The sequence below is a fragment of the Limtongia smithiae genome (genome assembly GCF_038497785.1).
Source record: "Limtongia smithiae strain NRRL Y-17922 unplaced genomic scaffold V1518scaffold_2, whole genome shotgun sequence".
Classification (NCBI taxonomy): Eukaryota; Fungi; Ascomycota; class Lipomycetes; order Lipomycetales; family Lipomycetaceae; genus Limtongia; species Limtongia smithiae.
The window spans coordinates 456,695-481,814 of record NW_027117623.1 but is presented as its reverse complement, the minus strand read 5'-3'; the positions used below and the strand labels follow the sequence as shown (position 1 = coordinate 481,814).

Here is a 25,120-nt window from a genome sequence, read left to right as displayed (position 1 = left end):
TGTGTCTCAGCCACACTTCTCGTCCCTCCGCTGCCATGGCATCTTCCCGCTCTAGCAAGTCACGCGTATGACTCTGATTGCTGTAGAAAGTATCTATCAGTTGTTCCAAAGCTATATCAAAGTATCTAGGATAGATGTCTGCAGCATTGAGATTTCGCAGTCGCGTAGAATAACAGAGCCGAAGACCCCAGAATTCTCACGTGATCCTCATCGCCTCGAATTTTTTTGATTCTCCCAACAGCGCTCGCGCTGCCTGAGATCATCGAGCTTGAGATACAACACAACGATCTCGCAGCATGTTGGCACAGATAGAAGACGAAAAAATTGAGCGGCTGGAGCCGGTGGCTGGAGATGACGACAACGACAGCGACTCGGTCGAGAATGACGGCATGCCGGATCTTTTCAAGGCGCATTTCGGGAGTCCTGACGAAGCAAAGCTTAAGGTCCTGATATCCCAGGCGCGTGCGAACGACTGGACCACTCACAAGATCAAGCCGCCGTTTACAGATGGAGTGTTTTCGCGATTGAAGCTGATACGCGAAAAATTATCTGTGGACGCATTACACGGCGAATGTGATGCCTATGCTGGTGTTCAGTCACTCTCTGTAGGTTTGAGTGAAGTCTCGTCTTACTGTTCTTCCGCTGACATTGCCAACAGCTCAAGCCACGACTTACAGGCCCGCTAGATCGCGTTACTAAAACGCTTTCACTATTGCAGCAGGCTCTTGCGAATTATGTATTTTCCTATGAGGACGTCGTGTTTGGAGCGCGTACTTTCGCGAACGCTGAGCAACTACGCGTGGTCTGCGCACTGCATATTTTAAACCATATATTCAAGTACGGTTCACGACGCATGCTTCTTGTATTCGTTATAATGCTGACAATTTATAGAACCCGCGATACTGTGGTCAAGGACAATGGCCGCCTGTCAAAAGCTAAGGCGCTTGATGACGACTCCCTCGAACTACGCGATCAAGGCTTCACACGTCCCAAAGTGCTCATAATTCTTCCTACCCGAGACGCATGCTATAGCTTTGCACAAACCCTGCTTAAACTTGCCAGCCCGTCACAACCAGAGAACTTCAAGCGATTCCAAAATGACTACTATTCGACCGCGACACTGTCAGAGTTGAAACCAGAGGACTTTCGGCAGCAGTTTAACGGAAATAACGATGATAACTTCAAGCTCGGCATAAAGTTCACACGGAAAACGGTCAAGTTCTTCTCAGAATTTTACAACTCGGATTTAATAATTGCGTCTCCGCTTGGTCTTCGGCTTGCAATTGGCGACAAAACGACTAAAGGTTATGACTATGACTTTCTGAGCTCGATCGAGGTCGTCGTCGTGGACCAGATTTATGCGATGCTCATGCAGAACTGGGAGCATGTTACACATGTCTTCTCGCACTTGAATCTGATCCCTCGAGACTCGCACGACTGTGATTTTAGTCGTATTCGTTCGTGGTATCTGGACGGCAACGCAAAGTATCTGAGGCAGACTGTGATACTGGCCGAGTTCCGTACGCCTGAACTCAGCGCTCTTGTATCTCAGCACCTTAATAACGTTACCGGCATTGTGAAGTTTCAGGCGGGATACAAAGGTGTCTTATCTGATATCGGCGCACATCTAAGCCACGTAAGTTTGCTTGGCCTCATCTTTCTCATGGTAGAGTACTGACAATTCGAAGACATTCATGAAATTCCATCCGTCTACTCCAATCGAAGACCCGGATATGCGATTCAAATACTTCACGACAAAGGCACTCCCGTCGATTCTTCGCCGGACAACCGCTTCGTCGGCCGGCACAATCATCTTCATATCCTCCTACGTAGACTTTGTACGCATCCGCAACTACCTCGAGGATGAGCATCAAATCGGTAAAAAGCTCGGCGGTGTTAATGGTTTCTCTTTTTCTGCCATATCCGAGTACTCGTCGACCTCGACCGTTACGCGTGAGCGCGCTCTGTTTAAATCCGGCCAAAACAAGCTGCTGCTCTACACCGAGCGTTTGCATTACTTCCGCAGATACGAGATCCGCGGTGCAGAGTCGGTACTTATGTATGGGCTGCCGGAGAATCCGTTGTTCTACACTGAGATATCGCGGTTTCTACTCCGCAGCGTGAGCGACGGCGTCGCGGACCGAAGCGCGGTCTCGGTGAAGGCGATTTTCTCTAAGTGGGATATACTCAAACTGGATAGAATTGTTGGCTCCGAGCGCGTGGTGAAAATGTGCGCTGGTTCAGGCGAAGTTTTTGAATTCTCATAGTATCCATGTTGTATTGTACAGTATAATAATCCGATGTAGCAGCACGTGAAGTCCGTTGAGTTATTGCGTAAACAGGGAAAACTGGATCTTGTTAGTACTTTCTATGTGAGGAGAAGTCCAAAAGAATAACTCACGGCCATGAGAACACAGCAAATCGACACATACGGACTGAGTCTTTCGCCTATGCGCGCTGCTTTCCAAAACATCCCCAGGACGCTATAGATTTTGCATTAACTTGTGTCATATCATCCCGTAAGCTAAAATTGCACTCACCCTGTCTTGTTCCGGTTCATTATGGCGGGGACGACCTGATGCGCGTAGGTCGCGGTGCAGATGATGAGCAGGATGACGAGTAACAGGGACTGGAAGTTGAAGAGTGCGGACTCGAGTGCTGTATTAGCAAGGCAACAAGTCGAAGGATCGCACCCTGGAACATACCATCTTTGTAGAATAGCGCCGATGTGTGCTGCAGACTTGGGTATCAAGCAGGGGGCTGACGTCGATGCGAGCTTGCTGTTGCACGGTGCGTGTGCATCATAGATTTCGCGATGATTTCGCGCTGGGAGGTTCGCCCAACCTTCGCTACCTCGACAGCATCGTCATTGACACACGCTGCTTCGTTCAGCTCGATCGGGTGCTCTCCGCCCACCCTCAACGCCTGCTGACTTGCAATGGCCGATCTAGGCCCTGGCAAGAAGCGACGTCGCGCCAATTTATTCACGAATGACGGTGAGCTCAGCACGTTTGCGTGCCGCGGCGACGATAAAGTATTAACGTGAGCGCGAACAGTGCGAGCGCTGATGTACGCCTTTGGCGACGTGGCAAATCCCGACCGCGAGTCAGTTGCCGTGCTTGAGGATATTTTGACAGACTACATTGTCGACGTGGTGCGTATTCCATAGACAGCCGCATTCTGCCCTCTACAGCTAGGCTCACACTAGTATCTGCAGTGCCACGAAGCAGCCCGCATGGCGAAGACCACAAATCGAAACAAAGTCAAGGTAGAAGACTTCAAGTTTGCACTGCGAAGGGACTACAAGAAGCTAGGACGTATTGAAGAACTACAGCGGCTTTCCAAGGAGATCTCAGAAGCGCGCAAGACGTTTGACGATTCAGAGGGGAAGTCGCTTGCGAAAGTCGCCCATGCCGATAAAGAGAAGTAACAAAGCGTGGCTTGTTTGTACTATAAAGAAATATATATATTATACAATAAACAACAACACCGGTTTTAATGCATCGCCATTTATATCTATGTACAGCCCGCTCTCCCTCGCCTACGAAATAACGTTGAAGTATGGCATCTTTCGTCGCCCTTTCGGAGTACCCAGAACCTTTGCTTGCAGAAACCGCCTGGTATACTCCCGCGACTCTTCCATTACCGTGTCAATCTTGCCGCTGATGTGATCGAGAGACCCGCCTTCAGCTTTGAAGCGCTTCAAAAGCCTATCTTTCAGCAGTTCAACTTTCCGCATATCGGTTGTGAGACAACAGCATGCCCGAAGTGCCCAGACCGACACAGCCCTGTCAAGAACTCTTTCTGTAGGCGACGAGTCAAAAATCATTTCCAAAATTTTGTCAAACCGCTCGAGAGTCCATTCAGATTGCGGGGCTCCGCTGTGAATATAGAACCCCTTGAAGAGCAAGAGATAGGCCCACTTGCGAGACAAATTGAAACGATCCATACGGCTGACGGTATCAGCTAACGCGTCAAAATCACCTATCGAGGTGTAATATGTCATAAGTGCAATATATAAATGCTCTGTAGGAGTGATGCGAACAGTGTCCTCAGGACTCTGGATATGAGCACCTCGTGTTGCAACTGCTGTTCGCCGGTTTTCGGAAATCGTCTTAAGATTGCGAGTCAGCATGCGCTGTTGTCGCGTTGTGAGTCGTGAAACTTCCCATTCTTCGGCAAGCGCTCGAGATTCTACATAATCCAGTAGATTTCGGGCACCAGCGATATCTCGACAACGAACAAGCGATGTAATCATCGCATTCAGAACCACGACGTCTGTGATTTCGTTTGACTTGACAAAACGGTCGTAAACCTTTGCCAAAGTCTTCTTATCTCGTATCTTGCCGTAATAGTGCATCAAGTTAACGTATGTGTATCTGTCTGGTCGTATCTTGCGCTCCCGCATCTCCGCCACGGCTCTGTGAACAACTTCAAATCTCCCGCACTTTATGGCCGTCGTCATCAAAATATTAAAGGGGGTAGCATCACACGCAATGATACCCTGTTGCTCAAACTCACGGAACAGGTCGAGCGCTCGCGATAGCACATATTTCGGGAGATGACGGGGACCGCTGTAGGCCACATATGCCAGTGAACTGTAGAATTCATATCGTGATATAGGCATACCGCAATCCGCGATGTCCTCAAGAAGCATCTGGAACTGGACCTTCGAGTCGACCATCTGCTTGGAGCTAGCGAGATACGAGTTGACAAACACTTCGAGCTGAAATGGTGGGACATGTCGCGGCCGCGGATGAGGTAAGTCCATATATGCAAAAAAAAGATTATCGAGTGTGTTTTTTGTCAAGTCCTGATGCAACGCCTTAAACGCCTTTGTAAATGACGAAGCTAGATGATTTGGCGCCTGAAGTCGGTCATACCGTAATCTCGCACGCCATGGCGGTAGCTTGTCTGCATTATAATCTTCACGAAACCAGTGCGACGACCGCACATGAACAGAGCATAATGTCCATTCAGATATCACTCGACGTAGCTCGGAATCTGTCATGTCGCGGGCTGCGGTCCTCGAACTATATAGCTGCCCGAACTGGGTTCCTTGGGATTCGTCGACTAACTGCAACAGGTCGTCATCTTCCAAATCCTCGCTCTCAAAATTTTCGTTGTCCGAATTAAGATACTGTTCTTGGCTCGGTCGTTCTCGCACCGCATGTAAAGCATCGTCATGGTGCACGCGCGCACTTGTCGAGAAGCTCGGCATTCCTATGCTCCGCCTTCGCACCTGCGAGGCAAGCCGTTGCCGAGTGAAACATAATAGTGAAAACGCGTTCACGGTTGCCGCGAGCTGCAGACGGCGCAACGACCACATCTGCCCAAGGAGAGTGTATATGATTGTGCGTTGTCGCGACACCGTGGAGCAAGCTTTAAAGCGGACACTGCAGCTGCAGCATTCTGTTCAGACCGCGGTCTTCGAGTAACGAATCGTCATGCACAACTTAAAAGTATGCCACTCTTCCGCAGTTGCATTAGTAGGTCCAGGACGATATGCCGCGTACAAGGTTGGCTGGAGATGCGAAGAGCCTGCTGAGCAGAGGATCGATGAGGAGAGTCTCCGATACTAGCTAACAAATTATTGTGGCCTCTCTGACCCTATCACGTGAACGACTGCGGCTTGACCCGGGTATGGAGAATGGTAGCGCGAGGAGTGCGACAAGCTTATCGGACCCGAGTACTCTCCCGGGTGCGAATATTCCCTGCTCTCTCGGCACCGCAGAAAACGAACAATTCGGTAAGGCGTCCAGCTCTCTCTCTTCACGCCAACACACAATGAAGCCACAGCAGGAGATATTACAACTGCTCAAGCGGACGTCGCATCTGCTGCGAACGGGTACCATTGGCTCCGAGCCTGCGTGGTATAAGGCCGTCTTGGAGAACCCGCCGACGACCGACTTCATCCCCAAACTTACCCTAGAAGACCTCGCCAAATTCAAGAAGTCCAAGGACATCAAGAAGCCTCTCAAGACCAGGGATCTGTTCAAGCCGAAGCGGGTCATTTTCCCCGAAAATCATATCCGGACAATCTTCTACACGCAGCACCCTTGGGAACTTGCACGGCCAAAAATCGTCATTGAGGAGGACGCTCTTGACTTCACGCGACATGACTGGAGTAAGATGGACCAGCAATTACGACAGCTCGACGGTGAAAGGTATAATTTATTGGACATGCTTATATAAGTATGGGCTAACACGAGTTTTTATGCAGTGTCGTGCAACGAACAATGTGGCTCATGAAGCACAACAACATGACGGAGGAAAAGGCATACGAGAAAGCGCTCGCAGAATTTTATGCCTTGCGGGTAAAGGAAGAAGTGGAGATACAAACCACCGAAGAGGAGGCTCGCATGTTTGGCGCCGTGTTCCACCCCAAGCAAATCGAGGTTGGCATCGAGCTCGAGCGGCAGAAACTCAAGATATTCCGCGACCATATGATCGAAGGTGCAGAGAATGCTCGGATGAAACAGGTTTAAATACCGGCACAACCTTTGTATTATAGTACTATTTCCGAATCAATCTATACAGAAACACGCTCTCCCGGTGAAAGCTTTCGTATTCCACATAATTCTGGATCTGCGAGGACGTTAATAACACGGATACTTGCCAAGAGCGCTGAGTGAAAACACACTTCTTCGACCAAAAAATTTTTCCTTATAGCCTACTTCCCGTTAGCAATCGCTCACAAGCACGAGAAGCATGAAAGACTCGCTTTGAAAAACTTGTTATCCGCCTGTCGAAGAAGTCGAGATTAGCAACGCGTCAATGAGTCAGTGTGAGCAGTACAGTACCTTTCTGCGCTTCTTGTAGCTCATGAGTACCAACGTATCTTTTGTCGTTAAATCTAGCAATGTCTTCTCAAGTAGAACAAATGCCGGCTCAAAATAGACACAGTCAGCAGCCAGAACGACATCGGGTTGGGCGGATCTCTCTGGAAGCTCTACACCCCAATCGAGAACTTCCGCCGACACAATGTCCTCGACATCGTTCAATTTGATGTTGTTCTGCATTAGTTCCAGCATATTGCTATAAGCAAAAATCGTTAGACGGTGCAATAAAGCGGAACCTGATCTACGGAATCACCTGCACTTGGTCTGTAATAATTATCCTTGGGGTATTCCTGCTCGTCTCGGCGCTTTCGCTGTCCCTGTACGCATTGGCCAGCGCGATTCTGCGAACTTGGTCAGTATTTAACACTCTGGCGAGTAGTTGTACTCAATCACTCACCCCACAAGACCAGTGCCGCTCCCAAGCTCGACTATTCGTACTGGTGCTGTCAGCAGCCGCCCCCATATGGCCTCATGTGCCAGATACGTCGAATCGTCCCGTGCGCTCGTCAAGTACCGCGACAATAGCTCTCCTGCGGGCCACAATTTTCCTCCACAACCAGTCGCGCCGCCGTCATGCTTGATCCTGACATTTGTGCCGTTGAAATCAACTTCCATAACACCGGCTACCGAGGTCGTGTAGTCGACGCCGGCAAACTTGGTGACATCGTGAGCTGGCGGAACCAGATCTGTTGCGAGTAATAGCGACGCTAGTGGGGCAAAGTCCAAATCAACAGAGGTAGCCATTGGTTCAATTGTTTGAGTGAGGTTAAGACTGGAGCTCACAGAGTGGGCTGCTCGTACGGCCGTTTTCAGATCTCGAGCCATAAACTCTATCGGCACATCCAGACTGCTGCCGACGCGACGACGTCGACGACAGCAGCTTCGCGTTATGAGCACGTGCTTAGATCCCGTCAATTTGCGTCCATTTTCACAGGACTTGCTAACCGACTGAGTGAGGAGATTCTATAACTGCAACTCTACAGCTAATAATCTACGATCTCTGGGAATACTGAACATGCCGCTGCAGGCTTCCAACAGTTTCCAACTGATGCCATACTCACCACAATCTCTGCCAGACTCTTTTACAACTTAAACGCAGCGTACAGTCCCGTATGCATCTGCTACGCGCGCATATGAGCCTTTAGGCTATGCAAAAAGATTATGTAGCGGCGTACTTGACAACATCTCCGACACGTCACCCCTGTAGGTTCATAAACAAATAAATGACAGTGAAAATATAGGCAACATTGAAACAGAACGAGTCCTGAATGCTATACCCCAGTGAGCTCACAATTAGCGCATAAGCAATCGAGACCCACTAAACAACAAACGCTGGTGTCTCAGAGTTGCATAACAGTCAACGCAAACGCAGTAACAGCGTGTCGCAAACAGTTAACAGCAACAAAGATCAGAGTGGTTACAACGGGGTGCTTTCAAAAATCAGACGCGATTTGAACGGCCTATAAAGTGACAATTCCGATCGTTGGATTTCGACTAGATGTCACAGCTTGCACTAGCTCATCACGTTGCGGCTGACAGAACACGTTGCTGTTCAAATCGTTGGATAGGATCATACGAGACCCAAATTCCTTGAGACGGCAGAAAAATACACTGAATTTGGCACAGTAGCTAATTGGAAGTTTTAACTGCAGACCAGAATAAGAAAATATAGACCGGGTCGATCGGATATTCAAGATTTTTGAACCATTGTAGGGACTGACTACGGGACGGTGTTGGCGCGTGGCTTAAGGTTCCGTTATCTTTAACGGAGCCGGCTTGGCATATTGACTACGTGAACTAAGGACTTGGCCTTGGCTCACTAAAAATTGGGACTGCAGCGTGGACCGGTAGAGTCGGCAAAATCTTACAGGGACTGCCATAAACACACGGTCCCCCCAGGGGTCAAGCTTAAACTTCAATTTACTCCAGCAGTCCGCAGTCTAGATCTTCACACACGCGCGGATGCAGTAATGTGGGAAGGTTGCCCTCAGCCTGTTCTCGTAGAGGATCAGAATTTCAATGCAGAAATATGTGGCAAATGGCAACTGGCGACATTGGGGGTGCTTTGGAGGCAGGTGCCTGCCGGCACTACGCGATGCAAATAGCGCAGCGCAGTGGATCACTTGAGAGGTCGAGTACCTAGACGATCTGAAATGATGTAATCCGGGGCCCGATCAGCAGCTCTATTGACAACATACTGTTTAACGCTGCGACTTGGACTTGAAGAGAAAGCAACAGTTAGATCTTGGCGAAATACGATAGTATAGGCGCGCTGTAAACGACATCTTGGCTCGGGCCCTGACTGGTTCTTGGAAACTAGCACTCGAACTCGCAGCTAAGACATGACGAGGCTAAGAGCGCGGCATCACCAACTAGTGCCCTCGGAATCTGGTGCCGGATAAGATCGTATTTTGCTTGGCAATGCGTTGCAGATTTGAAGTTGGCAGGACAGGAGTGTCTGGACAACGTATCAAATGTGTGAGCGGATAACTATTCTTCAGCGGCAAGTAGCTTCCTGCATTCCACTTCAAGGCTTGCATTGTGGTCTTTGAGTTGCGGCTTGGTGGCGGCTGTTCCATAGAATATGGAGAGACGAGACTCGTGCGTCCGTGCTGATAAAGTCACTAATTGTCCAGGTCGCCGCCAGCACAGATACCCGTAGTGCTGCGTTGTTGATTTGTTGGTTCAGCTTTCGCTGACTGTTCGCCGTCGAGAGCGAACTCTTTGGATCACGATATATAAAATCTAAGCAGGCAGACGCTTTGCTTCTCTTTCTCGCGATTGAATCAAGGCCAGGTTGAAGAGTCTCAAGCCCTGCTTCTTTGCCCAGCATGCGGTTGGCTTCGGAACGGCCCGACATTGCCGGCCCTGAACAATATCCGCAAACGGACTTCCCGTGCACGGAGCGCGGACCATGCGTCAGGCGGGTGAGAAGGAGCTGTTCCTGGGTACGACTGTCCTTCACGTGGTTAAATAGCCATTGCCCCGACCCGAGCTCGCTGTGACGAGACCCGCGCCGCAACATAGCGCGAACAAGCCTCTCTGTATCGGCACTCTTTCGCCTCGACATGCGTCCTTATTATAGTCCAGCACACGCGCGTTCTCAGACCTCCTCCACATCCTGCTCCTCTCCGATGACCACCACAGCAAGCGACGACGTGCCGCTGCCCGTGGCTGCCACCAGCAGCAGCGTAGGCGGTCACAGCGACATGCATTCCTCCGCTACCAGCGACAACAGCTGCGACGATGTCGTCGAACTCCCTGTCACACTTGCCGCGCTAGAACCACTCGCCATTTCGAAGAAGGATCTTGACTCGCTCTCGTCCCTGGAAGAAGGTCAGCACTCCACAAAAGAGACGACGGATGAGAAGGCAAGCATAGAAAGCATTAGAATCGAAGAAGGTGTCGATCCCAACATCATTACCTGGGATGGACCGGACGACCCCGCCAATCCACTCAATTTCTCGACCAAGAAGAAGCTTTCCATCATGTTTACAATCTCATCACTCACATTTGTTGTGTATGCCACTCGCTTGTTAATTCACGCGTGTATGTATACTCACTCTGATTTTTAGACCACTTGCATCGTCAATGTTCGCACCTGGCGTGAGTCTCTTCATGGAAGAGTTCAACCAATCTAATACTCTGCTCGCCTCGTTCGTCGTCTCGATTTACATTCTTGGCTTTGTACTCGGACCTTTGGTTGTGGGGCCTATCTCGGAAATGTATGGGCGGTGTATCGTTTACCGAGTCTCACAGGTCATCTTCACCGGTCTGACCATTGGCTGTGGAGAGGTCCAGTCGTTTGCTGGCATGTTCGTCCTGCGACTTCTTAGTGGCGTTGTGGGCAGCACATCCATTGCTCTTGGCAGTGGTTCTGTCGGTGACATCACTGTTCAGGAGGTACGCGGCAAGTACATGTCGTTCTACATCCTCGGTCCTGTCATTGGACCAGCCATCGGTCCTGTCATTGGTGGATTCCTCGCGGCGGTATCCTGGCGCTGGGTGTTCCGACTACTGGCAATCATGTCTGCCTTGCTAGCAGTGTTGACGTTTTTGGTTCTGCCAGAGACATATGCACCCCAGATTCTGCGGAACAAGGCCGCTCGATTGCGCAAAGAGACTGGAAATCAGAATTTGTACTCGATATACGAGAACCGGAACCGGTCAACGAGAGCTGTATTCGGCCGTACTATCACTCGTTCTATCAAGCTTCTCATGCTTAGTCCGGTCGTTCTGACATTGTCGATATTCGTTGCCTTCGCGTATGGTGAGATGTATCTTCTCTTTACCACAATCACACCTGTGTTTGAAGACCAGTATGGATTCTCTACCAGCATCGTCGGCTTAATCTATCTTGGCATGGGTATCGGCAGCATGATCTCAATTATCATCATCATCAACTATTCAGACCGCATTTTACTCTATCTTGCCAAACGAAGTCCGACGGGTGAGAAGCGTCCTGAATATCGACTACCGATCACTATTCTGATGTCGCCGCTCGTGGCATTCGGTTTTCTCGTTTACGGCTGGTCCGTGGAGTATAAAGTACACTGGTTTGTACCAACTTTTGGTACATTCTTAGTCGGTCTTGGAATGCTCTCCGTCTTGGCACCTCCAATCACATATCTCGTTGATGCGTACCGCCTCTATGCGGCTTCAGCAAATTCCGCGAGTACCATGGTCCGGAGTCTCGGCGGTGCATTTTTACCACTAGCTGGTTCTAGCATGTATAACGCGCTAGGGTATGGTTGGGGCAACACATTACTTGCAGGAATCTCGTTGCTTTGCTGGCCTATGACCGTCTGGATTTACATGAACGGCGAGTATCTGCGCAAGCGATTTAACCCAAACCTCGGTTAAACCTTCACATTCTCTTTCCCGGTGCGGTATTATTTATCAAGCCCTCTACACTTCTACGACTGTTTTACGACTCTGCTTGTTTTTTTGGTTCACATTTTTACTGAAGTGAGCTATTCTTATGGGGTTCTCAGGATGCATCCGGGCTTTGTTTATAGATCGCATTTGGTTATTAGTATGGATATTGGATGAAAATGTAACGTTGTATTATGATTATGAATTATGATTCTGGCGTCTGATTAAAGTGAACTGGATAACTAGTCGATTAATAGTCTAGTTAACAAATGAGAAGGAATACAGAGAACAGCATGGCAAAGGGATAATAAACCTTAAAAGTCCCAAGCAGCTCCGATAACGGCGTCGTCACGTCCGCCCACCTCGCTTGTCTTCCTTACAGCAATAGTGTACGCAAGTGCTGTGAAATATTGATCTATACGAAGATGGTACGTTATGCTAAATGTTTCCGCCACATATTGATGACTAATAGTTGTGTTAGTCCGGAGGCTACTATAGCGACGACTATGGCTACGGCGGCATTCCCATCAACCGTTGGCAAGCAGCGATGCAGAGCCGGAACCAGCAATTCTCCGAGTACTTCCGATGCTACCCCGTCGTCATGATGCCAGGGAAGGAACGCGATGAGCTAAACTACGGCGGCAAGATCATTCTCCCTCCGTCAGCGTTGAACAAACTGACACGGTTGAGCATCTCGTATCCAATGCTATTTGAGCTCACGAACGAGGCGCTGGAGTTGGTCACGCACGCAGGCGTGCTGGAGTTCATCGCCGAGGAAGGACGCGTATATTTGCCGCAGTGGATGATGGAGCGACTCGAGCTGCAGCCGGGGTCGCTAGTGAAGATCGCATCATCAAGTTTGCCTCAGGGTTCGTTTGTCAAGATCGAGCCACAGTCACCCAACTTCCTCGACATATCAGACCCGAAAGCGGTGCTTGAGAATGCGCTGCGGAATTTCACTACGTTGACGGTGGATGACATCTTTGCAATCAAGTACAACAACAAAGTGTATCACATTAAGGTGCTTGAGATCAAGCCGACAAGCAAGACCGGCATATCGGTCGTGGAGACTGATCTCGAAGTCGACTTTGCACCGCCCGTTGGCTATGTCGAGCCCACGCGTCGTGCAATGTCAACGACACCACAATCATCGCTGGGATCATCCTCAGTCATGCCTACACCTGATGGCAGGAGTATGGCATCCGAGATCGGCTACGCGCGGCTCGTAAGCGCGTCGCAGTCCGCCGTATCACTACTACGAAGCCAGACGTCGTCCCCGGTACCGTCGGCGCAGTCAACGGGCCACCGACTATCAGGACGACCAATTCATACAGCAGCGTCGTCGTCGCGCGGAAGCACGCCCGCTGCCGCACCGCCGACGCAAGGTCTTGTGGTGCCGAGTCTCGCGGATGCTATCAGAAAAGGCAGTGAGTTTGCTGTTACTCGTAACGGGCAGGAGGACGACCGTGCGATCCCGGCACCACTGCGGTTGCCCTTCGGTCAGCTGTTCTTCGGCTACCCCGTGGTTCCGGTGAAGCAGACGTAGATAGTAGTGCAATGGAACAGTGAGGTTGAAACGAGAAGCTTCCAGCGGAAGCATAACTGCGGCGTCTTGCGCGGTTGTGCCGCAACCGCGGCACGTTGTGCACCCGCTCTGCCCGGGCTCGATTTTTTTTTGACCTACTCCCGCGCATTCTTCTTCCCCGCCTCCCTCTTCTCCACTGCCCCATACTCTCCTCGTCTTCAAAATGAACCGTCTTGTCGCAGGCCAATCCGCTTCTCGGAGCACCCTGCTCTCCTCCATTGCGTCGAAGCGCATCTCCGCGCAGCAGGTTCGCATGTACTCCCATAAAGAGCTCAAGTTCGGCGTTGAGGGCCGCGCCGCTCTGCTCAAAGGCGTCGACATGTTAGCCCGCGCCGTCGCCGTTACGCTGGGTCCCAAGGGCCGCAACGTATTGATTGAACAGAGCTTTGGCTCGCCTAAGATCACGAAGGATGGTGTCACCGTCGCCAAGGTAAGTTTCCGCTGAATGGTTCCGTGCCGAACCGGAAGTATGCTAATGACCATCTGCAGAGCGTCACACTCAAGGATAAGTTTGAGAACCTCGGCGCAAAGCTGCTCCAGGATGTCGCCTCTAAGACCAACGAGATTGCCGGCGATGGCACCACCACTGCCACTGTTCTTGCGCGCGCCATCTTCGCTGAGACCGTCAAGAATGTCGCTGCCGGCTGCAACCCCATGGATCTACGCCGCGGTACCCAGGCTGCCGTCGACAAAGTCGTTGAGTTCCTGCAGAAGAGCAAGCGTGAAATCACCACCTCAGAGGAAATTGCGCAGGTTGCCACGATTTCTGCGAACGGTGACACTCACATCGGTAAGCTGATTGCCAATGCCATGGAGAAGGTCGGCAAGGAGGGCGTCATCACTGTCAAGGAGGGCAAGACAATTGATGACGAACTCGAGATCACCGAGGGCATGCGTTTCGACCGTGGCTTCATCTCGCCGTACTTCATCACTGATGTCAAGACCGGCAAGGTCGAGTTCGAGCGACCACTGCTGCTACTGTCCGAGAAGAAGATCTCAGCGCTGCAAGACATTATCCCTTCGCTCGAAATCTCTAACAAGCTTCGTCGACCTCTGCTGATCATTGCTGAGGACATTGATGGTGAAGCTCTTGCCGCGTGCATTCTCAACAAGCTCCGCGGTCAGGTCCAGGTCGCTGCCGTCAAGGCCCCTGGCTTTGGAGACAACCGCAAGAGCATTCTTGGCGATATTGCCATCCTGACTGGCGGAAACGTGTTCACCGATGAGTTGGACATCAAGCTTGAGAATGCGTCCCCCGAGCTTCTGGGTTCAGCCGGCTCGATCACCGTGACCAAGGAAGATACCATCATCCTGAACGGTGAGGGCGAGAAGGACATGATCATCCAGCGCTGTGAGCAGATCCGGGCGACCGCCAACGACGGCACCACATCCGAGTACGAGAAGGAGAAGCTGCAGGAGCGTCTTGCTAAGCTCTCTGGCGGTGTTGCAGTCATCAAGGTCGGCGGCTCGTCTGAAGTCGAGGTCGGCGAGAAGAAGGACCGATTCGTCGATGCCTTGAACGCTACGCGCGCGGCTGTTGAGGAGGGCATTCTCCCCGGCGGCGGTACTGCTCTGTTGAAGGCATCGCGCGTGCTAGGTGACATCCCCACAGTCAACTTTGACCAGGCGCTGGGTGTCTCGATCATCAAGTCCGCGATCACCAAGCCTGCGCGGACCATCGTTGAGAATGCGGGCGGTGAGGGCTCCGTGATTGTGGGTAAGTTGATCGACGAATACGGCGAGGACTTCAACAAGGGCTACGACTCCGCCAAGGGCGAGTTCACTGACATGGTGGCGTCTGGCATCATTGACCCTTTCAAGGTCGTGCGGACAGCGTTAATTGACGCTTCCGGTGTCGCGTCACTGCTCGGCACCACCGAGTGCACGATCGCTGAGGTTCCCGAGGAGAAGGGTCCCGCGGCCGCACCGGCTGGCGGCATGGGTGGCATGGGCGGAATGGGCGGAATGGGCTTCTAAGCGTACCACGTCGAGAAGTGAACGAGTAGCAAAAAAGCAGGCGCATATGTTTTGGATTTTTTCATATACTACCACCCTCCCGACTGAAATAATAACATGTATCATATATATAAAGCACAGATGGCATTGTTACGACAAATGCGCTGATCATGTACATAGTCATTGTTAATTGATAGCTCAGACAAGTGATGGCGCATGTAGGCAGTTAAGACTTGGCCTTCCCCACCTAGGTGTTCGCGATCTTGGGTCTCGCAAAGTTCTGTACGCAACCTCACCATCAGCAGCTCCTATACTACCCACCATGGCGCCAAAGAAGAGCAACGACGACAGCAAGGAGCTTTTGATCTCCTTGCTACAGAAGTCAATGTCCGTCTCGGCAGCGATGGCGCTATACGAGCGCGAAGCCCGCAACTTATATGTTCCACTCCGACCCACTGCGAATCACGCCGACGTCAACGCTCCGCGCAAGAAATATGATCCGGTACGCGTTCTCGACCCGCGCTCGACGAGGCTGCGCAACGCGCGACCACGACCATTGGCGCAAACTCCGAAGAAGGAGACGGATGCGGGTGGCAAGGTGCGTGTGGATCGGCGGGAGGCAAGACGGTTTGCGCGGGAGCTTGGACGGAAAAAGAAGGCGGAGGAGAGGAAGAAGAAGATGAGATTGCGACGGAAGCGGAATGCGCGGCGAAATGCGAATAAGGGCGTTGCCAGTGCGGAGGGCGAAGATAGGGAAGACGAAGTCAAGGCGGAGGTGCCTCTTGATACCCAGATGAACGACGCGGAGACGACTACGGCGCCGCCACAGCAGGTGGAGGGTCAGATAGAGTCGATGATGCGTGAACAGACACAGAAGAAATCGGACGCGGCGACTAAAGAAAGGCGAAAAGGACTCCGCTATTTGCGTCGCCTCGAGCGACGCAAAGACCGCGACTTACAAAGGCAGACCGAACACGAGCACTTCATCTCACTTGTCGAGGCAGACGCGCAGCTTGAAGTGACACCGGAACCACAAGACACGGCCGTAGAGGGAATTGCGACGAAGCTGCCGCCGAAGATGAGCTCGGCGGAAAAGAAGCGACTTGGGCTCTACGAACTCGGTCACGACGCGCGCCGATTCCGCACGTACGTGCCGCTGCACGATCTATGGCAATCTTATATCACAGACCTGCTACAGCTGCCTATGATTCCCCGGCCGGCCGATACACCCGACGACGAAGCGGCGGCGACCAGAAGAGAAGCCGCGCTGGTTGTAGACAAGCGTCCACAGACGATTAAGGACATGAATGCGCACGCGGCGCGACTCGCCACCGCGGATCTACACGGCGCGTACATGGTTGTGCACCGAAGCAAGTGCGCGTCGCGGGTGGGTCTCGAAGGCATCATGCTGCGCGAGTCGCGGCACGCGTTTGTGCTGCTGACTCGGGAGAACGCGGTGAAGATTGTGCCGAAGGAGAATACTGTGTTTCGTGTCCCTGTGCGAGTGCCGGGCTGGCGTGTCTGTTGCGCGCATACGGTGAAGGCGAGCCAAGAGACAGAGGTGGGGGCGACGCAAGCGGGGATCGCACTTGATCTTGCCGCAAAGTGCATCGGGTGCGAGCACTCCACGCTCTACAGCTTTCTCGTGTATGGCTCGCAGATGCAGTACCGCCCTGCGGACCGGGGGGGCCGTAAGTTCAAATCTAAGCCCGCAATGGATCTATAGTTGCTAGAATGAAAGCATCATTTTATTCATTAGGAAGACGCACGTATGTGCGTTTATCCCATCATCTAGCTATCGTTACCAGTTGTTATTTATAAACCCACCCAAGAATAACAAAAAACCAAACAAAAAACGTCCAAATGCAGAGACCAAGACCGCGTCGTTACCCAGTGTTACACCAAAAGCCCAAATTTATGTATAAAACTACCACTCGGGCTTGTGCTCGAGGAGCTTGAAGAATGCCTCGCGCTGCCGCATCGCGTCGAGCGCGCGCTGGCGTGCCTTGGCGGCGCTAAGCACGGCCTCGTAGCTCCAAGTGAGGTCGGACGCGCCACGCATGAAGCCGCTGTCGGCGTCAATCTGCTCGGACATATGACCGCCTTGTCCCATGTGCCTCCGGACGATACGGAGGAAGCTATCGGCGTAGCGGAAGACATTGATAATGACACTCTCGGCAGCGGCGCTGCCGGCGGCAAACGCGAGGACGGGTGCGGTGGCGACCCACGCGCCTGGCCCGGTGAAGTCGTAGTACGTGGCCATCTCGGGTGTGACGGCCGCGGGGATGAGCGGCATGTAGAACGGTGCAGTGACGTTAGTTACGATGAGTGGTTTGTCAGAGAGCGCGAGGTGCTCTGCGAGAGCGTAGAGCGCGTGCGCGACGGACGCGGTGCAGAGGAACCACGGGTTTGCCCGGTCGACCTGCTCGACGCTAGTGGCGTCACCGCCGTCGTAGACGTCCTCCGGGTATCTGCCGATCGCTGCAGCGAGGGGCAGATCGTCGTCCGCGTTCTCGCTGTCCTTTGCGTTGATCGGGTACTGTGCGCGCATGTTCTCGACAAGCGCGTGAAGCGATGCGAGCACGGCGTCGCTGTGCAGCGCGTACACGTCGCCGTTGCCGTGAATCGCACCAAGCACAACCGCAGCGTCAAGGCCAGACCGCCACGATCCCAGCGTTTCGACAAGATGTGCGCGCTCGTCGTTCCAGAACGCGCGTAGCAGGCCCGAAAGGCCAGTGGCCTGCATATGGTACCAGCTCGCGGCGCCAGTGTCGCCAAAATCGGCCGCCAGCGCCTCGCCCTCGCGCAGCGCGCGATACTGCACCATCGCGGTGAAAAAATGCAGACCCTGGACTTCCTCCCACAAGTCAAACCCAGGAGCGGCCCATCCGCCCGCGACGTACTCGAGATCAGGCTTGATCGCGCCGAAATATACGCCCGACATCTCGTCCAGCCCGTCGCCTAGGGCGGCGCGCGCGCGAACGTATGCAATCAGTGTGGACGCACGCAGCGCCGGTCCATCGCGCTGCGGCCTGCCCCAGTCGCCAGAGTAGGGGGATCCGTCCGCGGTGAACTTGGGCTCGCCAAGACCGTCCGCCCAGGGCTTGCCGCTGCGGTTCGGCGTGCGCTGGACGCCGGCGCAGGCGTCGACGTATGCGTCGAGCATGGCGCGCAGGCTAAAATCTGCACCACCGCTGGCGATATACTCATCCACCACGGCGCGCATGGTGATCGCGCCATCGCGGACCCACTGGAAGAAGTAGTCGGGCCGGGATCGGGACGGGGAGGCGATCACGGCGCCGGGGACGACATTGTCTGCACGCACGTTGGCACCGTCAGGGCCGATGTTGGCTTGCAAATGTGCAAAGGCGAGGACGCGCTGCGAGTCGGCCCACTGCGCGAATTCTGGGTCGGCATCGAGGACAGTAGTGTAGGAGGTGGGAGAGGAGGCGGTGGCTGGGGTGCGGCCGAGGGCAGAGAAGACGGACTGTACAGGGAGGACGCGAGCGGCGACGACAGCCGCGTAGAGGGGTAGGAGGAGGAGGGCGCGCATGGCGAGGACGGCCAGGAGTGTGTGGGAAGGAGAGTTGACGGGGAGGAGGGAAGTGTATATTTAGCTACAAGAAAAGAGTGGGGCAAAACGGACCGGCGACCAGACGACGAGCTGCGAAGCGCATCTCGCCAACGTGACTCCGTGTCTTGCTTGTCCCAACGCATCGCGCACGTGCGCTGATCACAACTCCTGAGCCATACTCACGGGTCACAAAGGATAGCATTACGATCACAACACAACAATCACGTTTACTACTGGTACAGGAACACTCTCGTCAGCTTAAGCATACACATACACATACACACACTAGACACATCCACTACTTCTTCTTCTTCTCCACCTTCAGCAGCGCCTTGTTGATGTGCGGCAGCACGCCGCCGAACGCGATCGTCGCCTTGATCAGCGTGTCCAGCTCCTCGTCGCCACGAATCGCCAGCTGCAGATGACGCGGCGTAATACGCTTCACCTTCAGATCCTTCGCCGCGTTGCCTGCGAGCTCGAGCACTTCCGCGGTGAGGTATTCCAGGACAGCGGTGACGTAGACGGCGGCTGGGCAATAGAGTTAGCGTGCAGCACAACAATAATAACGCGCGAAATCACGCGTGCGAAATCAGCGACGCGACCGTAAGCACATACCCTTTGCGCCAACGCGCATCTTGTTCTGCGAGTTGGTCTTGAGGAAGCGCTTAACACGACCGCAGGGGAACTAGATATAGAGGAAGTCAGCTCGCCATGTGCGCACGCGCGACACCATAAACACAACACAGACACGTACCTGCAATCCGGCACGCGCGGAGTGTGAGATTTGCGCGCGGCCCTCCTTGGGACCCGCTTTTCCGCCGTGGGATTTGCCCTTGCCGCCAGACATGTTGCTGCGGTGGTGGTTGGTAGATGGTGGGGGACGACGGGAACGATGAGATGGAGGTGATGAGAGGGGGCTGGGTGATGAGGAGTTGAGCGGCGGCGCGTTCGGGACACGCAGTACAAAGTTGGGCCGCGCTGACAAGGGGCCTGTACTGCTGCCCCGCCCCCGCGTTTGCGCCTCCGCAAACATCGCCATCGCTCTCACGCAGCATGCATATGTCGGTCAAACGTGGCACTCCTGCCTCCGCACAACACGCCGCAAAGCGCGCACGCACTGATGCAGCAGCAGTGGGTTCGTCTTTAGCCGCCGCGAGTAACGGCAAAAACGACGATGACGACGTTGACGCCGCGGAGTTCGAAGACGACATCGCACTCCGGCGCGCCCCGCGACGAAAGTTGCGCCTGCAGGGCTACGAATCAGATTCCTCCGAGGAGGAATTTTTCTCCTCAGCGCGTTCACGGCGCGGAAACGACGGCGATGGCAAGATGGACGTGGATGACAATGGAGACGAGGATATGTTTGCGGACGACGCTGAGACCAATACGAAGAGCTCTAGTGGACGAGCACACGCGGAGGAAGAAGACGATGTGTCGTCCGATGACGATGATGTCGACGGCGTGTCCAAGCGTACGCGCAAAGTTCGTTTTCTCGAGCTCAATGAGATCGAAGGCCAGGAACTAAGCACCACCGACCGCGACGCGCGGAGGATCAACAAAGAAGTTGAACGCTTCGCCGCAACTCACGCTGCCGCCACCTCCACCCCGCCCATCACTCATGACGCCTCGGACGACTCCGACGCGCTTCTTTCCGACCCTGACGAAGACCTCGATCCCGACATCGGCCCCGAAGGGTCACGTTTACGCGCTCCCGCACTCGAGGCCTTTAACATGCGCGCGGATCTCGAAACCGGCGCAATCGACCAGAACGGGAACTTCCTCCGCACCGCTGGCACCGAGACGGATGTGGGAGCGGTGGCACCCGACGGCGCTGAGGCAGCCGATGAACATGATCTCTGGCTGCACGGCGTGTCCTCACGGGATATCAAGCTTGCCGCTAAAGCAGACGAAAGGCGCAGACAAATCGAGCGCGACGCGGACTTAGAATCCGCAAAAGCAGAGATCGCAGTGTCGTCCCGCGAACTGCTGCGCGCACTGGTGGATCTGCTTGAGGTCGCCGAAACCCCCCTCGAGGCGCTCGCACGACTTGCGCCGCAGAAGCGACCGAATAAATGGGTCTCCTCCGCCAAAGCCCGCAGACTTAAAGCACAGCAACAGCAGCAGACAGACCAAACTATTGCGGCAGAGCTCGCGCGTAAACAGGCCGTCGAGATCATCACTGACGCCGCGGACAAGCTACTCAACCGCGGTTATGCCGATATCTACGACTCCCCGCGCGAACAGCTCTCTCGACAGATCGCCAAAGATTTTTGATCCTTCTGCTCAATACAATCGATTAATCTAAGCTACTTTCACTAACCGCTAGTTACTCCTCCTCGATGTACTTGTTCGCTGCGAGGAACCGCTCGACGTCCTCTGCGTCCCGCGACAGCCATCCCGCGTATCCCCGCACACTGTCCAGCACCTGTCCCACAGAGCGTTCAAATCCGCGTGTGTCCTTGTCCGCAAAAAACGCCTCAATGTCCTCGTATGCCTTAGTCGACGAGAACACGTTCGTCGACATCCGAATGAACCGGTCCAAGATCACCATGTTGCCCGAGGTGCTCGTGTAAATCGTCTCCCAGTTCGCCTTGATGAACTCCCACAGTGCCCACCGCGCCTTGCCATTCGACGCAAGTGACACTGCAAGGTAATGCAGATCCTGCAGACCGATCGCGCCAGAGAAAAATAAGCCCAGCGACCGCTCAATCAGCGCCTCCGAGCGAACCTTACCGAGCGCAGCCAGCGCGATCTCTTTGCCGTCGACCGACGTCGACGATGTGGCCTCCTTTAACACCGCTTCGTATGCCGCAGTGACCTCCTCCTCGCTATCGCCCTCCTGACTCAGCACAATCGAAAATACCGCCCGTCGCAAGTTCGGATGGATCGCGTTCTTGTCGCCCGCGACGTACTTTGCAAACCGCTCCTTTGCTCCCGCAACAATTGCCTCATCACCGGCGCCGCCCGCAAGCCCAATCATCAGACTTCGCAGCTGCACAGTCAAAAAGTCCTCGCCCTCAGCAAACTCCCATCCCAGGCGCTCCACGTTCGGGCCAGTAATATCCCGCACCATCGCGTTCAGTCCCGCCCGGATCGCCGCAGGCTGTTCGAACCACACCGACCGCATAGTATCCAGAAGTTCCGCCATCGATGACCACACAATAAAGCTCTGCTCCTCCTTCAATCCGCACATGAACGATAGGATTCCCGAGGTCGCGCCAAGACCCGCAAGCGCCATCGCGCTCGCATCAGCCATCAAGCCAACCTTGTCACTCACCGATAGCTTGTCCACGGCCTTGCCAAGCTTAGCAAGACGGTCCGGTGGGTAGTTGACACGGTACACACCCGTCTGGTTGCGGTTGAGCTTGTAGAAGTCCTTCGGACCAAGACCGCCGAGAACGGTCTCCCTCGACGCAAACGACGACACACCAGCGTACGCCGATGCAGATTCGCCATCGGTATAAATTCCCAAGGGAATCCACCACGAGGTCTCGTTCTCCTCCGGCTTCACGTCGCCAGCCGAAATGAACCGGTCCTGACGAAGTGAAATGCCCGCTGGCGTCTCTGTGACTGTCACCACCGGGAATCCAATCTTTGTTATCCAGTCATCCATAATACCGTTGACATCGATGCCAGACTCCGCCCCGACCGCGTCCCACAAATCCTTGGTGGTCGCATTGCCGTATGCGTGCTTCTTCAGATAGTTCGAGACGCCTTTCAAGAACGTCTTCACGCCCAAGTGCGACGAGATCATACGAATTGACGACGCGCCCTTCAGATACGAGATGGCGTCGAAGATCTGGTCAATGTCAAGCGCGGACTTCACCGGCACCTCGATCGGGTGAGACTGTCGCAGCGCATCAAGGGTCAGCGCGCCTTGCAGCGACTCGCTAACAAACATACTGAACACATCCCAGTCAGGGTACAGGAAGTCGATTGCAAGCCAGCCGACCCATGTCGCGAAGCCCTCGTTCAACCAAAGCTCGTTCCACCAGTCCATCGTCACGAGATTGCCGAACCACTGGTGCGCAAGCTCGTGCGCGACGACATACGACACGCGGTTCTTGTACTTTGCATCACTGGTCTCGGGATCAAACAGCAGAGCCGTCGTGCGGTACGTGATCAAGCCCCAATTCTCCATCGCGCCATGGGAAAACTCGTGACAGGCCAGGAGATCAACCTTTGGCAGAACATAGTCAATCTCAAAGATCTGCAATTCCATTAGTGTGGGTGCGTCATAAAAAAACCATGCACACATACATCTGAGAAGTAGTCGACAATTTTGTAGGCGTTCTGAAGAGCAAACTCGCCCTGCTTTGCCAGACCCGTTGTGGTATATACGCGCACAGGGATCTTTTTGCCGTTATACAGACGATCGGTAAAGGCCTCAACATACTCGAAGTCGCCCACTGCCCAAGCAAGCAGCTAGATCAAACGTCAGCATTATGCATCGCTACAGGCAATTGATCCACATACGTAGGTGCTCATGATAGGCGTGGTCGCGAAGGTAACAGTCTTGAGCTCGGTGCTGGCAATGCCGGCCTTCTTACCATCCTCAGGTACCTTGCTCGATACTTCTGGCATGTTGCTCAGAGCAGTCCACTTTTCGGGGAGCGTGATGGAGAAATCAAACGTGGCCTTGAGGGCAGGCTCGTCGAAGCACGGAAATGCGCGACGCGCGTCAGTGGCCTCGAACTGCGTCGAGTACATGTATGCCTCCTCGCCCGCGGTGTTTGTGTACTTTGAGCGGTAAAAACCGGCCATCTTGTTGTTGAGCACGCCGGAGAAGGATATGGTGATCGCGGCGCGTGCAGCCTCAACAGGGAGCGGCTCAGAGAGCTTGAAGGTAACGATCTGCTTCTCCTCGTCGGTGCAGAACTCGTCAATCTTGATGTCCGCCGCAGTCTTGGAGAGCTCGAGCGAGACGGCCGCCTCGGCGATGGTGAGCTCACGCACATTGAGTTGGATCTCTGAGCAGGTCTCGAGGACGTCGACGTCGATCTTGACGGAGCCCTTGTAGGTGAACGCAACGAAGTCGAGGTCGTAAACGGCGAGGGAGTAATGGCGCGGACGCAGGGTCGCGGGGAGGATCTCGCGGTCGGCCATTAGAACGGAGCGAGTGCAGATGGGCGAGAGCGGGGGGTCAGCGATGACTGGCGGCGCAACGGCTTTAAAGGCGGGAAGCCTGCGATCCTGCAATTGCGCTGACAGTGAGCGGGGAACGTACCCCCCGCATGGACGGCCGCCTCAACCAACCGCTTTTTCACCATCCGCCTCCCGGACAACACACTCCCTCCATGCTCTCCTTGCCAAATCTGCGACCGCCCGATGCGGACGCGCGCGGCCTCTGGCACGAGCCGCTGGTCCGTCCGCATATTATGCGACGCTCTGCGCGGCCGTGGCTGCGCTTGAACCGCTTTCCACGCGAGCTCCTGCCGCAACGGCCCGCTTCGATTCGCCCCGGAGAACCACTGGCGCGACTTGAGGACGCTGAGCTGCGCAATTTTGAGGAACGTGATGCGGTGCGCACGTTCGGTTTCACATTCATGCGGCCACCGGGGTTCACCAAGACCGAGCAGGCACTGATCGAGGAACAAGCGATGTCAGACTCCGAATCGGAAGATAACGGACTCATGGAGAACCCCAATCAAGGGCTTACTGTCCGTCGATTTGATCTAGGGGAGGACGAGGACGAGGAAGAAGAGGGCGAGGACGAGGATGAGGAGGATGAAGAGGGCGCCCTCGACGAGCAGCTTGCACTTAATGACAGCGAGCTAGATGACCCAGTCGGTGACGAAGAGGACGAGATACAAGAAGAGTACGATGATGACGACGACCCAGTTGATGTTGCGGATCTTGATCTCGACCGCGACGCGCAGGAGGCTCTAGACGGCTGGCCCCGTCGCCGGCGGCGGCGCTTCGTACGCGTCAATCAGGAGGCAGAGGAGGAAGATCTGGATGCGGACATTCCCGAGGGTGACGATATTACTGCCGCATACGCGGACGACGACGATGAAGAGGAGGGAGTGGATGAGTACGGCGATGACAGCAGTTTTGCGCCGCTTGACTTTGGCGCATCTACGCACGACGAGGGCGTCGAGGGCGACGAGGACGAGGAAATGGGCATGGAGTTTGATGATTAATTGGCGTACAGGATTTGATGGGTGTGCAGGTAGCTTATGTGTGTGTAATATAGTTACAATATGTTTCCGCAAGACGCAGTAGATGCTCCCATTTGTGCGACACGACACAACAACGACGTCATGATGATGTCTTCGTCAGGCCCTA

At 54.0% G+C, this 25,120-nt stretch overlaps 15 protein-coding genes across 15 annotated transcripts; 9 read left to right on the top strand and 6 right to left on the bottom strand.

Annotated features, from left to right (window-relative positions):
* The first annotated feature begins 254 nt into the window (after nucleotides 1-254).
* On the top strand, nucleotides 255-2,410 carry V1518DRAFT_411772 (uncharacterized protein). The gene is made up of 4 exons (XM_066902935.1): nucleotides 255-605; nucleotides 659-837; nucleotides 892-1,636; nucleotides 1,689-2,410. Exons 1-4 carry the CDS (start codon nucleotides 297-299, stop codon nucleotides 2,265-2,267), a joined length of 1,812 nt encoding a protein of 603 aa, XP_066761206.1. The 5' UTR covers nucleotides 255-296; the 3' UTR covers nucleotides 2,268-2,410.
* V1518DRAFT_411770 (protein kish-A) lies at nucleotides 2,167-2,877 on the bottom strand. The gene is made up of 4 exons (XM_066902934.1): nucleotides 2,706-2,877; nucleotides 2,541-2,650; nucleotides 2,402-2,483; nucleotides 2,167-2,348 (listed from the first exon to the last, which is right to left on the bottom strand). The coding sequence occupies exons 1-4, from the start codon at nucleotides 2,706-2,708 to the stop codon at nucleotides 2,328-2,330; spliced, it is 216 nt and encodes a 71-aa protein (XP_066761205.1). The 5' UTR covers nucleotides 2,709-2,877; the 3' UTR covers nucleotides 2,167-2,327.
* Nucleotides 2,851-3,499, top strand: V1518DRAFT_411766 (transcription initiation factor IID, 18kD subunit-domain-containing protein). Its single transcript, XM_066902933.1, has 3 exons — nucleotides 2,851-2,996; nucleotides 3,057-3,154; nucleotides 3,218-3,499. Exons 1-3 carry the CDS (start codon nucleotides 2,939-2,941, stop codon nucleotides 3,428-3,430), a joined length of 369 nt encoding a protein of 122 aa, XP_066761204.1. The 5' UTR covers nucleotides 2,851-2,938; the 3' UTR covers nucleotides 3,431-3,499.
* Nucleotides 3,488-5,554, bottom strand: V1518DRAFT_411765 (uncharacterized protein). The gene has a single exon (XM_066902932.1). It carries the CDS (start codon nucleotides 5,327-5,329, stop codon nucleotides 3,542-3,544), a length of 1,788 nt encoding a protein of 595 aa, XP_066761203.1. The 5' UTR covers nucleotides 5,330-5,554; the 3' UTR covers nucleotides 3,488-3,541.
* Nucleotides 5,555-5,686: 132 nt separating this feature from the next.
* Nucleotides 5,687-6,587, top strand: V1518DRAFT_431493 (mitochondrial 37S ribosomal protein mS23). The gene is made up of 2 exons (XM_066906192.1): nucleotides 5,687-6,167; nucleotides 6,224-6,587. The coding sequence occupies exons 1-2, from the start codon at nucleotides 5,788-5,790 to the stop codon at nucleotides 6,486-6,488; spliced, it is 645 nt and encodes a 214-aa protein (XP_066761202.1). The 5' UTR covers nucleotides 5,687-5,787; the 3' UTR covers nucleotides 6,489-6,587.
* Nucleotides 6,442-7,813, bottom strand: V1518DRAFT_411761 (putative methyltransferase-domain-containing protein). Its single transcript, XM_066902931.1, has 6 exons — nucleotides 7,240-7,813; nucleotides 7,100-7,183; nucleotides 6,804-7,038; nucleotides 6,725-6,745; nucleotides 6,644-6,673; nucleotides 6,442-6,588 (listed from the first exon to the last, which is right to left on the bottom strand). The coding sequence occupies exons 1-6, from the start codon at nucleotides 7,665-7,667 to the stop codon at nucleotides 6,517-6,519; spliced, it is 870 nt and encodes a 289-aa protein (XP_066761201.1). The 5' UTR covers nucleotides 7,668-7,813; the 3' UTR covers nucleotides 6,442-6,516.
* A 1,692-nt stretch (nucleotides 7,814-9,505) lies between these two features.
* Nucleotides 9,506-12,018, top strand: V1518DRAFT_411755 (major facilitator superfamily domain-containing protein). Its single transcript, XM_066902930.1, has 2 exons — nucleotides 9,506-10,362; nucleotides 10,418-12,018. Exons 1-2 carry the CDS (start codon nucleotides 9,911-9,913, stop codon nucleotides 11,703-11,705), a joined length of 1,740 nt encoding a protein of 579 aa, XP_066761200.1. The 5' UTR covers nucleotides 9,506-9,910; the 3' UTR covers nucleotides 11,706-12,018.
* Nucleotides 12,019-12,078: 60 nt separating this feature from the next.
* V1518DRAFT_411753 (ubiquitin fusion degradation protein UFD1-domain-containing protein) lies at nucleotides 12,079-13,338 on the top strand. The gene is made up of 2 exons (XM_066902929.1): nucleotides 12,079-12,145; nucleotides 12,199-13,338. The coding sequence occupies exons 1-2, from the start codon at nucleotides 12,143-12,145 to the stop codon at nucleotides 13,261-13,263; spliced, it is 1,068 nt and encodes a 355-aa protein (XP_066761199.1). The 5' UTR covers nucleotides 12,079-12,142; the 3' UTR covers nucleotides 13,264-13,338.
* V1518DRAFT_411752 (chaperonin Cpn60/TCP-1 family) lies at nucleotides 13,339-15,468 on the top strand. Its single transcript, XM_066902928.1, has 2 exons — nucleotides 13,339-13,732; nucleotides 13,792-15,468. Exons 1-2 carry the CDS (start codon nucleotides 13,466-13,468, stop codon nucleotides 15,277-15,279), a joined length of 1,755 nt encoding a protein of 584 aa, XP_066761198.1. The 5' UTR covers nucleotides 13,339-13,465; the 3' UTR covers nucleotides 15,280-15,468.
* Nucleotides 15,469-16,073: 605 nt separating this feature from the next.
* On the top strand, nucleotides 16,074-17,013 carry V1518DRAFT_411747 (Rof/RNase P-like protein). The gene is made up of 2 exons (XM_066902927.1): nucleotides 16,074-16,094; nucleotides 16,139-17,013. The coding sequence occupies exon 2, from the start codon at nucleotides 16,337-16,339 to the stop codon at nucleotides 16,982-16,984; it is 648 nt and encodes a 215-aa protein (XP_066761197.1). The 5' UTR covers nucleotides 16,074-16,094; nucleotides 16,139-16,336; the 3' UTR covers nucleotides 16,985-17,013.
* On the bottom strand, nucleotides 16,978-18,869 carry V1518DRAFT_411745 (Six-hairpin glycosidase-like protein). Its single transcript, XM_066902926.1, has one exon. The coding sequence runs from the start codon at nucleotides 18,809-18,811 to the stop codon at nucleotides 17,186-17,188; it is 1,626 nt and encodes a 541-aa protein (XP_066761196.1). The 5' UTR covers nucleotides 18,812-18,869; the 3' UTR covers nucleotides 16,978-17,185.
* Nucleotides 18,870-19,803, bottom strand: V1518DRAFT_411742 (histone H2A). Its single transcript, XM_066902925.1, has 3 exons — nucleotides 19,587-19,803; nucleotides 19,448-19,517; nucleotides 18,870-19,360 (listed from the first exon to the last, which is right to left on the bottom strand). Exons 1-3 carry the CDS (start codon nucleotides 19,677-19,679, stop codon nucleotides 19,131-19,133), a joined length of 393 nt encoding a protein of 130 aa, XP_066761195.1. The 5' UTR covers nucleotides 19,680-19,803; the 3' UTR covers nucleotides 18,870-19,130.
* Nucleotides 19,804-19,879: 76 nt separating this feature from the next.
* V1518DRAFT_411741 (uncharacterized protein) lies at nucleotides 19,880-21,170 on the top strand. The gene has a single exon (XM_066902924.1). It carries the CDS (start codon nucleotides 19,886-19,888, stop codon nucleotides 21,104-21,106), a length of 1,221 nt encoding a protein of 406 aa, XP_066761194.1. The 5' UTR covers nucleotides 19,880-19,885; the 3' UTR covers nucleotides 21,107-21,170.
* On the bottom strand, nucleotides 21,100-24,066 carry V1518DRAFT_411740 (peptidase family M1-domain-containing protein). The gene is made up of 3 exons (XM_066902923.1): nucleotides 23,309-24,066; nucleotides 23,093-23,257; nucleotides 21,100-23,042 (listed from the first exon to the last, which is right to left on the bottom strand). The coding sequence occupies exons 1-3, from the start codon at nucleotides 23,936-23,938 to the stop codon at nucleotides 21,159-21,161; spliced, it is 2,679 nt and encodes an 892-aa protein (XP_066761193.1). The 5' UTR covers nucleotides 23,939-24,066; the 3' UTR covers nucleotides 21,100-21,158.
* On the top strand, nucleotides 24,048-25,049 carry V1518DRAFT_411738 (uncharacterized protein; the record flags this gene model as incomplete). Its single annotated transcript, XM_066902922.1, has 1 exon — nucleotides 24,048-25,049. A coding segment is annotated over exon 1 (905 nt), but the record flags the coding sequence as incomplete, so codon positions are not given.
* Nucleotides 25,050-25,120: the final 71 nt, after the last annotated feature.

Excerpts from the sequence above, each read along its gene's own strand:
- V1518DRAFT_411747 (XM_066902927.1), top strand. The coding sequence starts at position 16,337 with ATGAGCTCGGCGGAAAAGAAGCGACTTGGGCTCTACGAACTCGGTCAC.
- V1518DRAFT_411741 (XM_066902924.1), top strand. The coding sequence starts at position 19,886 with ATGCATATGTCGGTCAAACGTGGCACTCCTGCCTCCGCACAACACGCC.
- V1518DRAFT_411745 (XM_066902926.1), bottom strand. The coding sequence starts at position 18,811 with ATGCGCGCCCTCCTCCTCCTACCCCTCTACGCGGCTGTCGTCGCCGCT.
- V1518DRAFT_411761 (XM_066902931.1), bottom strand. The coding sequence starts at position 7,667 with ATGGCTCGAGATCTGAAAACGGCCGTACGAGCAGCCCACTCTGTGAGC. Across the intron at positions 6,746-6,803 it reads GCTACAAGAAGCGCAGAAAG|GCGGATAACAAGTTTTTCAA; the intron begins GTACTGTACTGC and ends CTTCTTCGACAG. Across the intron at positions 6,589-6,643 it reads AAAATTTTTTGGTCGAAGAA|ATCCAGAATTATGTGGAATA; the intron begins GTGTGTTTTCAC and ends ACGTCCTCGCAG.
- V1518DRAFT_411742 (XM_066902925.1), bottom strand. The coding sequence starts at position 19,679 with ATGTCTGGCGGCAAGGGCAAATCCCACGGCGGAAAAGCGGGTCCCAAG. Across the intron at positions 19,518-19,586 it reads CCGCGCGTGCCGGATTGCAG|TTCCCCTGCGGTCGTGTTAA; the intron begins GTACGTGTCTGT and ends CTCTATATCTAG. Across the intron at positions 19,361-19,447 it reads GATGCGCGTTGGCGCAAAGG|CCGCCGTCTACGTCACCGCT; the intron begins GTATGTGCTTAC and ends TCTATTGCCCAG.
- V1518DRAFT_411772 (XM_066902935.1), top strand. The coding sequence starts at position 297 with ATGTTGGCACAGATAGAAGACGAAAAAATTGAGCGGCTGGAGCCGGTG. Across the intron at positions 606-658 it reads CTGGTGTTCAGTCACTCTCT|CTCAAGCCACGACTTACAGG; the intron begins GTAGGTTTGAGT and ends CATTGCCAACAG. Across the intron at positions 838-891 it reads ATTTTAAACCATATATTCAA|AACCCGCGATACTGTGGTCA; the intron begins GTACGGTTCACG and ends GACAATTTATAG.
- V1518DRAFT_431493 (XM_066906192.1), top strand. The coding sequence starts at position 5,788 with ATGAAGCCACAGCAGGAGATATTACAACTGCTCAAGCGGACGTCGCAT. Across the intron at positions 6,168-6,223 it reads CGACAGCTCGACGGTGAAAG|TGTCGTGCAACGAACAATGT; the intron begins GTATAATTTATT and ends GTTTTTATGCAG.
- V1518DRAFT_411740 (XM_066902923.1), bottom strand. The coding sequence starts at position 23,938 with ATGGCCGACCGCGAGATCCTCCCCGCGACCCTGCGTCCGCGCCATTAC. Across the intron at positions 23,258-23,308 it reads CGCCTATCATGAGCACCTAC|CTGCTTGCTTGGGCAGTGGG; the intron begins GTATGTGGATCA and ends CGTTTGATCTAG. Across the intron at positions 23,043-23,092 it reads TTGTCGACTACTTCTCAGAT|ATCTTTGAGATTGACTATGT; the intron begins GTATGTGTGCAT and ends ATGGAATTGCAG.
- V1518DRAFT_411765 (XM_066902932.1), bottom strand. The coding sequence starts at position 5,329 with ATGTGGTCGTTGCGCCGTCTGCAGCTCGCGGCAACCGTGAACGCGTTT.
- V1518DRAFT_411755 (XM_066902930.1), top strand. The coding sequence starts at position 9,911 with ATGCGTCCTTATTATAGTCCAGCACACGCGCGTTCTCAGACCTCCTCC. Across the intron at positions 10,363-10,417 it reads TCATCACTCACATTTGTTGT|ACCACTTGCATCGTCAATGT; the intron begins GTATGCCACTCG and ends TCTGATTTTTAG.
- V1518DRAFT_411770 (XM_066902934.1), bottom strand. Across the intron at positions 2,484-2,540 it reads ATGAACCGGAACAAGACAGG|CGTCCTGGGGATGTTTTGGA; the intron begins GTGAGTGCAATT and ends CAAAATCTATAG. Across the intron at positions 2,349-2,401 it reads TTTGCTGTGTTCTCATGGCC|TTTTCCCTGTTTACGCAATA; the intron begins GTGAGTTATTCT and ends AACAAGATCCAG.
- V1518DRAFT_411752 (XM_066902928.1), top strand. The coding sequence starts at position 13,466 with ATGAACCGTCTTGTCGCAGGCCAATCCGCTTCTCGGAGCACCCTGCTC. Across the intron at positions 13,733-13,791 it reads ATGGTGTCACCGTCGCCAAG|AGCGTCACACTCAAGGATAA; the intron begins GTAAGTTTCCGC and ends GACCATCTGCAG.
- V1518DRAFT_411766 (XM_066902933.1), top strand. The coding sequence starts at position 2,939 with ATGGCCGATCTAGGCCCTGGCAAGAAGCGACGTCGCGCCAATTTATTC. Across the intron at positions 2,997-3,056 it reads CAATTTATTCACGAATGACG|TGCGAGCGCTGATGTACGCC; the intron begins GTGAGCTCAGCA and ends GAGCGCGAACAG. Across the intron at positions 3,155-3,217 it reads CAGACTACATTGTCGACGTG|TGCCACGAAGCAGCCCGCAT; the intron begins GTGCGTATTCCA and ends TAGTATCTGCAG.